Below are 10,088 nucleotides of genomic sequence, written 5' to 3' on the forward strand. Positions count from 1 at the left end.
TTAAAAACACACAAAAAGTACGCGGGGGAAATGGCACATTGCGATCACAAAACGGGCTTGCCCAAGCAGAGCAGTCTGGCCGGCAGGAAGCGGCGGGTCCTGCGGGCTCGGCCGTTCGCCGGCGTCCACAGAGCGAGGCCGGGTCGCCCCTGAACTCCCCTGGCTCAACATGCCCAGGCAGCCGACAAGCCCGGCGGCCGCGTCGGGCCCGGGACTCTCCTGGAGGCCCCGCGGGCCCCGGGGGCGGCGCCCCGGCCCCGCCCGGCCCGGCCCGGCCCGGCCGAGATTTGCCGAGTCACCGGCCTTGTCCCGGCGCCCGCGGGGAGGGGCCGGCCGCGGCCGGGGGAGGGGCGGGGGTGCCCGCGAGGGGAGCGGGACCCCGACTCTGCGGGCGGCGCGGCCGGGGCCCACTCCGCACCGGCGTCCGGAGACTCGCCGGGCCCCTGACGGCCGAGAGCCGGGGGCGGCGGGGCGGGGCGCGGGGCGCGGGGCGCGGGACTGGGCCCACCCGGGCGCCCGGGCGGTTCCGCGCCGGGTTTTAGCGCCGCCCGCGGGCGCCCCCGCCCCCGTCGAGCGCCGGCCACGTCCGCGGACGCAGTGCTCCCTAACGTGCTGATCCTTCCGCCGGGCCGCCCCGAGTCGCGACCCACTCCCCACCCGACGTCGCCCCGAAGCCCCGGTCGTAACTGCAGGTCATTTTGTGAGGGAATATGATGGTTCTTGGTGACGGTTTTTTTATTTAGCGATGAGGAAGGGCGGAGAAAAGTAGTCCCTTCTCGGCGTTTCTGCGGAGGGATCCCTTGGCGCGGCACGCCCGATTCCTATATAAGGGAGCGCCGGGCGCGGCGCGGCGAGTGCCGTCGGGTTCCAGAGCTGAGTTGTGGCAGTTCTGCGCGCGCTGCTGACCCCGCCGCTTGGTAAGGAGAACTCGCTGCGCTGCGGGGCTGGGGGTTGTGCTCGCGGGGGGCAGCTGCCCGCCTGGGCGGAGAGGCACCGAGGCGCTGCGTCGCCCGCCGCCCGCGAGCCAGGCCCGGAAAGGGGAACGCAGCAAAATGGCGGCCGTTTCCGTTCCCGCCGGGGAAGACGTGGCGGCAGGAAGGTGCTTGTGAGGGCGGCCGGTGTGTGGAAGGTGACGCTAAAGAGCCTTGAACCCTGGACGCAGGAGCGCATACGTCTGCGGCCGCGCGGCTTGGGGGACTGACGCTCGGTGTGGGTTTTGGGGCTTGGCCGGCTTGAGGACCTGCTTTCCGTTTACGGGGGAGGGGGTGCTCCGCGGCCCCGCACCCCTTCGGGGAGGGGAAGGGGGGGGCCTGCGCACCGCCGCACTCGTGTGACGTCAGCTCTCTGTTGGTTCATCATCTGGGGTGGGGCCACCTGCCGGCGTGTGCAGTAGGTGACAGTCGCAGGACACAGGGTTTGGGCCTGAAGTAGACCTTGTTGAATTGCCGGGGGCCGGACATCCACGGGGGAGAGTGAGCTAGGCTCCCCGAATTTACTTGGCTTAGGTTTTCTGCTTTGCCTAGTAAGTGGCTGAGTTTCGAGTTTTGAACTGAAGTGTTTCGGTTCCTGAGGTGGTGTAGGCAAGTTGTTTTCTTAAGTTACTTGGCCAGTAGAATATGGCTGATCCGCTGGAGCACTAAGAAGTGAATCGCCTGCTAAACCGGGATTTGTTTGTTCTAATAGACCATGCAGATCTTTGTGAAGACCCTGACCGGTAAGACCATCACCCTTGAGGTGGAGCCCAGTGACACCATCGAGAATGTCAAGGCCAAGATCCAGGACAAGGAGGGCATCCCCCCTGACCAACAGAGGCTGATCTTCGCAGGGAAGCAGCTGGAAGACGGTCGCACTCTGTCTGACTACAACATCCAGAAGGAGTCCACCCTGCACCTGGTCCTCCGCCTCCGGGGTGGGATGCAGATCTTTGTGAAGACCCTGACCGGTAAGACCATCACCCTTGAGGTGGAGCCCAGTGACACCATCGAGAACGTCAAGGCCAAGATCCAGGACAAAGAAGGCATCCCCCCTGACCAGCAGAGGCTGATCTTCGCTGGGAAGCAGCTGGAAGACGGGCGCACCCTGTCTGACTACAACATCCAGAAGGAGTCCACCCTGCACCTGGTCCTTCGCCTCCGGGGTGGGATGCAGATCTTTGTGAAGACCCTGACTGGTAAGACCATCACCCTTGAGGTGGAGCCCAGTGACACCATCGAGAACGTCAAGGCCAAGATCCAGGACAAGGAGGGCATCCCCCCTGACCAGCAGAGGCTGATCTTCGCCGGTAAGCAGCTGGAGGATGGGCGCACCCTGTCTGACTACAACATCCAGAAGGAGTCCACCCTGCACCTAGTCCTCCGCCTCCGAGGTGGGATGCAGATCTTTGTGAAGACCCTGACCGGTAAGACCATCACCCTTGAGGTGGAGCCCAGTGACACCATAGAGAACGTCAAGGCCAAGATCCAGGACAAAGAAGGCATCCCCCCTGACCAGCAGAGGCTGATCTTTGCCGGGAAACAGCTGGAAGACGGGCGCACCCTGTCTGATTACAACATCCAGAAGGAGTCCACCCTGCACCTGGTCCTCCGCCTCCGGGGTGGGATGCAGATCTTTGTGAAGACCCTGACTGGTAAGACCATCACCCTTGAGGTGGAGCCCAGTGACACCATCGAGAACGTCAAGGCTAAGATCCAGGACAAGGAAGGCATCCCCCCTGACCAGCAGAGGCTGATCTTTGCCGGGAAACAGCTGGAAGACGGGCGCACCCTGTCTGACTACAACATCCAGAAGGAGTCCACCCTGCACCTGGTCCTCCGCCTCCGAGGTGGGATGCAGATCTTTGTGAAGACCCTGACTGGTAAGACCATCACCCTTGAGGTGGAGCCCAGTGACACCATAGAGAATGTCAAGGCCAAGATCCAGGACAAGGAAGGCATCCCCCCTGACCAGCAGAGGCTGATCTTTGCCGGGAAACAGCTGGAAGACGGGCGCACCCTGTCTGACTACAACATCCAGAAGGAGTCCACCCTGCACCTGGTCCTCCGCCTCCGAGGTGGGATGCAGATCTTTGTGAAGACCCTGACCGGTAAGACCATTACCCTTGAGGTGGAGCCCAGTGACACCATCGAGAACGTCAAGGCCAAGATCCAGGACAAAGAAGGCATCCCCCCTGACCAACAGAGGCTGATCTTCGCCGGGAAGCAGCTGGAAGACGGGCGCACCCTGTCTGACTACAACATCCAGAAGGAGTCCACCCTGCACCTGGTCCTTCGCCTCCGAGGTGGGATGCAGATCTTTGTGAAGACCCTGACCGGTAAGACCATTACCCTTGAGGTGGAGCCCAGTGACACCATCGAGAACGTCAAGGCCAAGATCCAGGACAAAGAAGGCATCCCCCCTGACCAACAGAGGCTGATCTTCGCCGGGAAGCAGCTGGAAGACGGGCGCACCCTGTCTGACTACAACATCCAGAAGGAGTCCACCCTGCACCTGGTCCTTCGCCTCCGAGGTGGGATGCAGATCTTTGTGAAGACCCTGACCGGTAAGACCATCACCCTTGAGGTGGAGCCCAGTGACACCATCGAGAACGTCAAGGCCAAGATCCAGGACAAAGAAGGCATCCCCCCTGACCAGCAGAGGCTGATCTTTGCCGGGAAACAGCTGGAAGACGGGCGCACCCTGTCTGATTACAACATCCAGAAGGAGTCCACCCTGCACCTGGTCCTCCGCCTCCGGGGTGGGATGCAGATCTTTGTGAAGACCCTGACTGGTAAGACCATCACCCTTGAGGTGGAGCCCAGTGACACCATAGAGAATGTCAAGGCCAAGATCCAGGACAAAGAGGGCATCCCCCCTGACCAGCAGAGGCTGATCTTTGCCGGGAAACAGCTGGAAGACGGGCGCACCCTGTCTGACTACAACATCCAGAAGGAGTCCACCCTGCACCTGGTCCTCCGCCTCCGGGGTGGGATGCAGATCTTTGTGAAGACCCTGACTGGTAAGACCATCACCCTTGAGGTGGAGCCCAGTGACACCATCGAGAACGTCAAGGCCAAGTTCCAAGATGAGGTATTATCTTTGACCACCAGAGGCTGATCTTTGCTGGGAAGCAGTTGGAAGATTGGGTGTATCCTATCTTAGTGCAACATCCAGGAGTCCACTCTTCATTTTGTCCTGCACTTGAAGGGAGTTTTATTAAATATACCTCCCTTTTAAGCTTTCAAAAGATTTCATTGCACTTTTCTTTCAATAAAGTTGTTGCATTCCAAAAGTGTTGGGTTTTGTTTGTTTTTAATGTTCTTTTCAGTTGAGGTGTGGTGGCGTGATCACGGTTAAGTCAGTGACTTGATTCTGTGATGGTAGCCATGAGGTGTAAGAAATATGAATAAAAAGTTACCTAATAGAGAACTAGTGGGTGGGTGCAGATAAAAAGGCTAACTGGAGGAAACTATCCTCCCTGTGTGCACTGATAGTTTTACCTTTTAGCTACTAAGTTTGGGTTGTATGAGATGCCTTAGAATGGGAAAGTTTCTGGATTATCAGTAGAACAGGCGTATTAGTGTGGAATGGGAGGGGAATCCGCTTTCATACATAATTCACGTAGAGCTGCTCCAAAAGTTAGTAAACTAGGTTTTTGAAAAAAGATGTGGCTGGTAGTATACAGTGAGGGAAATAATACCTGTTGGGTATTACTGCTGAAAAATTTTTGGAACTAATTACAGAGTGAAAACTACTCATTGAAATGTCACCACTGAAAAGCTTTTTTAAGAAGAATTATTTATGCATAGACGAGCTGGGGTACAGGCCAGAGATATGGGGGTTGAGAGGACCCAGCCAGAGACAGGCTGGGTTGCTGAACAGGCAGATTGAAATACACTACTGAGGGGAGCAGCAGGGAAACAGGTCTGTTGTGCCATGTGGATAGCTCCCTGGCTGGGATCAAACTGCAGCGGTTACTGATAACTTTGTAGTGCTGTGATTTAACCCCTTGGGCCACCAGGGAGGCCCTGAAATATTGTTAAAAAATGTAGCATTGGTTTACAATGCTGTGATTTAGAGATAAAGGCTCTTCCCCCTCAAGTGTTGGCACCCACCACCAAGACAGCCACTGTCCTCAACAGGAGTTAAGTTGTGTTCCCTCCCCACTTTTGTTCTTCAAATAAAATTTCAACATGATCCCTGGGCTTCATGGGACAGCAGATGAAAGGTTTGTATACTACTTGGTGGTGGTGGTGGTGGTGGGTGTAACAGTTGGTCCCCAGTCTTCGCTTGTGTAAACTTGAAGTTAGCCATTTTAGCCAGTCAGATGTTAATGGCAAGGGATTCATTTGGTCTGTCTCGACTAGGACCAAAGGTGGAAGTTAAGGGGAGCTGCTTTTGATAAAGAACTGGCACTGGTTGGTGGGCACCATGCAAGTCGTCCAGAGGCTCTTCAAAGAATTTCGGAGGTGTGTTCTTGAAAGCACCACTCCTTTTACTACACTCAGCTGGTTTTAGACCATCTATGTAACCTCAGGTCCCGGAAAGACTAACCCTTCTGGTTGTAAAGTAGCCATGTCAGTAGGTTTAAGATAAGTTCTAGCTTTAGGGATCCTAAGTACAGTTAGTGGGTGTCCTTGGCTCACCACCCAGCCCAGTCTCAAGCACTAGCACCTGTAACTGCTACCGATCATGATGCTGGCTTTCGGGTAGTCCTGGTGCTCCATGAGAATCAGAAGGTATTGTGCAGAAGTAAGCGTCCATAGCATCTTCAAATTAACCACTGAAGGCAAGTCAGGCACAGTTCCTGAAATGCTGTGTCCGTGGTTATGTAAGTATGAGATGTCCTGGGGCTAATAATTGAAGACAGAAGGCTGCATCAACTCGGGGGCACAGTCTTCGTCCCTTAGAGCAAGAGGAGACCCCAAGTGTGCTGGAGCATTAACATCGGTGTCTCTAACGGCTCTGGCAGGGTGGGGAGAGGGGAATGGGGTGCTTAACTGAGAACTCACTGAAGAGCACTTGGCTCCTTGAATTAAAGTGTTTCCTGTCGAATTCAATGAAAGAATTTACTAAATACTGGTGTGAATACTAGAAAAATTGGAAGCGTTAACATCAATGCTTGTTAAACTATATGCTCTTAACCACTGGGAAAATTGAGTTGGGAATATATACTTGTCTCTGTTTCGAATCGAAGCATATACATAAATACCTACACCTGGTGTCTATTATAAAGCTAGAGAAAATACACCTAAATTCTCAATTACCCATTTTCACTTCCTGGTGATGAAAGTTTGCTATTCAAGGATTTACCTCTGTGATTATAGTGCCTGGGTAGGTCCATAGGCGCTCATGGACACAAGCGGGCATTTGTGACAGTATTTCTCAAGGTAGGTGATTTTATCTTTGCATCTTTGTATTGTTGTTTTAGCATTTATTTTACCCCCACCAACATTTGTTTCCAGGTTTTTGTTACTATAATGTTGCTGTGAAGTACATACTTTTTTTTTTGTTTGTTTGTTTGTTTCCCAATATTCTGGAAGGATACCATAAACAAAATTCCTATTTAATAAGGTTCTTGGGGATTATTCAAAGCATCAGGGCAGAACTTATTTTTATAATTTGATTATTGTCTCATGATAGTTTTCTATTTTGTAACTTTTTTTTTTTTTTTTCTTTTACACTGCTGAGGGGAGCAGCAGGAGAGACAGGAGAGGTCTGCAGTGCCATGTGGCACCCTCGCTGGCTGGCAGGGATTGAACCTGCGCTGCAGGGGCTGCGGACAACTTCACAGTGCAGCGCTCAACCGCCTGTGCCACCAGGGCAGGCCCTATTTTGTACCTTTTTAAGTAGGTAAAACTTTCATGTGTTTGAGATATTTAAAACAAATTAAGATAAGTCTTCTCTCCCACCTCCCCCGTCCACCTCCCCCCATGTATTTTCAGAGTTTCTCTGTGCACGTGTAAGCAACTACTAATATATCTTAATTCCTCCTCACACAGAAGGTAACTTAATGGTCTGCACATCTGTCCTGCACCTTCCTTTTCCATTTCATATATATTTTAATAGTTGACAGTTCTAATATCCTTTCACTTTGCATAAAGGAAAAAGCCTTTGTGTGATTTTCTCAAGAAGAAATCGTGAGGGCAACACAGTCCCTAACGAACTCCCGGCAAATATAAACAGGGGAAACTAAAGTGAATCAGCAGTGAATGAGAAGCGTTTCTACCATCAAGGCTGAAAGGATCTGGGCGGTCAAGAAAAGGAAACCCAGGCTAAGTTTCTCACAGGCAAGACATTTATTGGGCTCCTGGGCAAAGTGCACCGACCCCCACAGGGGTAGAAGTAGCACCCGTTGGGGGATGAGGGCACGTTTTTATAGGGCAGGGTCTGGCCTTGGAGGGAGGTGGAGAATGCTGAGTCTAAGTTGCTTTTCAAAGAAGTTTTTTTCTCTCAGAACTGGTTGTTCTTTCAACACCACTTATCAGGGCCCAAGCAAACCTGGCAGAGCCGGCTCAGGGCATGCAGGTGGCAGCTGTTTCGAGTCCCCCTCCCCCCACCCCATCTCTGCCCCGGCCTCGAACTTGCAAAGGGGTCCTCAGTCTTGTCAAAGGACGGGTGCTAGACTTCTTCAGTTGCGTTGCATGACTGAAATCTTAAAGCACCCCAAAGTCTGGTTTTACACCTGAATGAATACTTTGGAAGGTTGCAGAGATGTGGTTGTGCGAGGTTTGAATAAACAAGGAAAACACTTGGTTTTCACTTAAATGAAGCAGTTGTCCTCTAAAACCCTCACCGACTGTAAACGCGGCCCTCACCGGGGAATGTTGTTTGGAGGCTGGCAAGTGCTTTTCACCGGGGTCAGCCATCTGAGCGTGCAGCGCTTGCCTCTTCCAGGAGAGGGAGCGACGGGGCCGCGCGGACTCCGGCCTAGTCACGCCGCCGGCGGCGCCCCCTCGCGCTCGCGGCTGGCAGTTTCTTTCCCCTTTCTCTTCAGTTACAAAAATGTATTTACTGCCCCTTTTCTTCCGCTCTTGCAGTCCTCTTCGTTCCACCCAGCAGGACTCTCACTAACGCCTGTGTAGCTGCTCGTCCGCGGGCCCTCTGCTGCCGGCTCGCCTCAGGCCCCACTCCTGGAAACGCTTCCCGCGCTTCCCGCCCTCCGCGCCCGCGCGTCGCCCTCCCCCCGGCGGCTCCTCTGCGGACACTCACGCTCCCACCCCAGCAACTGAAAGCCGCCCCGACGTCAGGCCCCCTCCGGGGTCCCCAGCGCCTTCTCCCCGGGCCCCGGGCCGGGCCGCGAGCTCTTCCTCGCCGTGGGGAGCCCCTCCAGGCTCCCCCGCGCTCCCCCGCGCTCCCCCGCGCTCCCCCGCGCTCCCCCGCGCTCCCCCGCGCTCCCCCGCGCTCCCCCGCGCTCCCCCGCGCGCTCGCGACAGCTTCCGGCCGCGGCCGCGCGAGCGAACGGGTGGTCGGACGGGAGGGGTCTGGGGCCTCCTCCCGGCCGGGTGGTCCTCGGAGGGCTGCTGGGGAAAGACCCTGACGCGAGACCCGGCGTCTGCGAGGGGCAGCTTTGCCCAGGGCGGGGCAGCAGGAGACAGTGCGAGGGCCCGGGAGCCGCCGCGGAGCGAGGCCCGTGTGAGGACCGAGAGCGGGGCCGCGGCTGGAGCAGGTGGGGAGACGGGCAGGAGGGTCTTCACGGACTGGAAACGCTCGGCCCTGAGAAGGAGGGGCTGGCGGCGCAGGGGTTAAGTCTCAGCGCCGTGAAGCTACCACCAGCCCCTGCAGCGCAAGTTCGATCCCAAGCCAGGACTGAAGGCGCAGGGGACCTCCCCTGTCTCCCCGCTGCTCCCCTCAGCAGTGGATTTCAGTGATCCGCCTGTTCTGCTCCCCGCTCTGTCTCTGGTGAATCCTCTCACCGCCCCCCACCATGGCCTACACCCCAGCTCTTGTGTGCATAAATAATTCAAAGTAAATCTTACCTTAAAAAAAAAAAAAACACGACAAAAACTAGTGAAGCCCCTCAGGGTAGCCTATGGCAGGGGAGTGCCCAGTTTTAAGTAGGTGGGTGGGGGGCAGGGAGTAACCCAGGGTCTGTGGGGGCCAGTGTGGGAAGGTCAGCGTTTCAGCATTTCCTTTAAAGCCCATTTGACAATAGTCTGCCCTGTATTGCTTATGGCTGCTCCTAGGAAGTCCACGCACCAGTCCCCACTGGGTGGCTTGGGGGTTCCGAGGGGTGCTCACACTTCCCACAGATCAGTGCTGCACCGCAGCTGGCTCCTGCCCAGGACATTCTGCCATCCTGCACTGGCTTCCACTTTTGCTGTCTGCCTCAGGAACCCGTTCCTTCCTCAGGACAGCTAAGCAGGGGCTATCGAATATTTTTTTTAGCTAGACACAGGGGTAATGAGAGGAAATGGCCAAGTGGAGAAGAAGTCACAATTGCATGCAACATGTTGTGAGTCCTTTTCCTCCCTTGGGGACGCTGAGAGATGGTCTCTCTTCTAGGCCCTAATCTGCCAACGCTCTTTGGGTGTAGGAGTACTTTGGGCTCTGTGCCCCCAAGCTCGGAGCCAGTCCTCATCTTCCCTGTGACCAGTGCAAGGGGGAAAAAAGTCATCTCACACCCAATGATATCGATTCTGCCCCCACGAAGACAATGCTGACATTAATTTCAAGGAATTTTAGCTTCTTGTTCTTTAAACTTCATTCCAAAACCAGACATGTAGCTTTTCCTCTGGGTAAAATACTGAAGTATTTCCTCAAAACAAGAGTTGTTTCCTCATGAGACAAATTAGAAAAACACCAAAAGCTTTAAAGTAATAGCATTCATGTTTCCAGACCCCAAGCAGTGCTTATTCTTTTTTATTTTTTAAGATTTATTTATTTATGCACATGAAAACTGGGGTGTAGGCCAGAGGTATGGGGGTGAGAAGATTCACCAGAGACAGAGTGGGGAACAGGACAGGCATAAACTGAAATACACTGCTGAGAGGAACAGCAGGGAGACAGGAGAGGTCTGCTGTGCCATGGGGGTAGCTCCCTGGCCGACCGGGGATTGAACTCGTGCTGCAGAGGCTGCGGACAGCTTCATAACCCCTTGCGCCCCCAGGGAG

The 10,088-nt window shown here is 54.8% G+C and overlaps 1 protein-coding gene across 1 annotated transcript; it reads left to right on the top strand.

Annotated features, from left to right (window-relative positions):
* Window positions 1–1,686: 1,686 nt before the first annotated feature.
* On the top strand, window positions 1,687–4,217 carry UBC (ubiquitin C; the record flags this gene model as incomplete). Its single annotated transcript, XM_084253166.1, has 1 exon — window positions 1,687–4,217. One exon carries the CDS (start codon window positions 1,687–1,689, stop codon window positions 4,090–4,092), a length of 2,406 nt encoding a protein of 801 aa, XP_084109292.1. The 3' UTR covers window positions 4,093–4,217.
* Between the last annotated feature and the right edge of the window lie 5,871 nt (window positions 4,218–10,088).

This window comes from Talpa europaea (assembly GCF_964194135.1).
Source record: "Talpa europaea genome assembly, chromosome: 14".
In the NCBI taxonomy this organism is placed as follows: domain Eukaryota; kingdom Metazoa; phylum Chordata; class Mammalia; order Eulipotyphla; family Talpidae; genus Talpa; species Talpa europaea.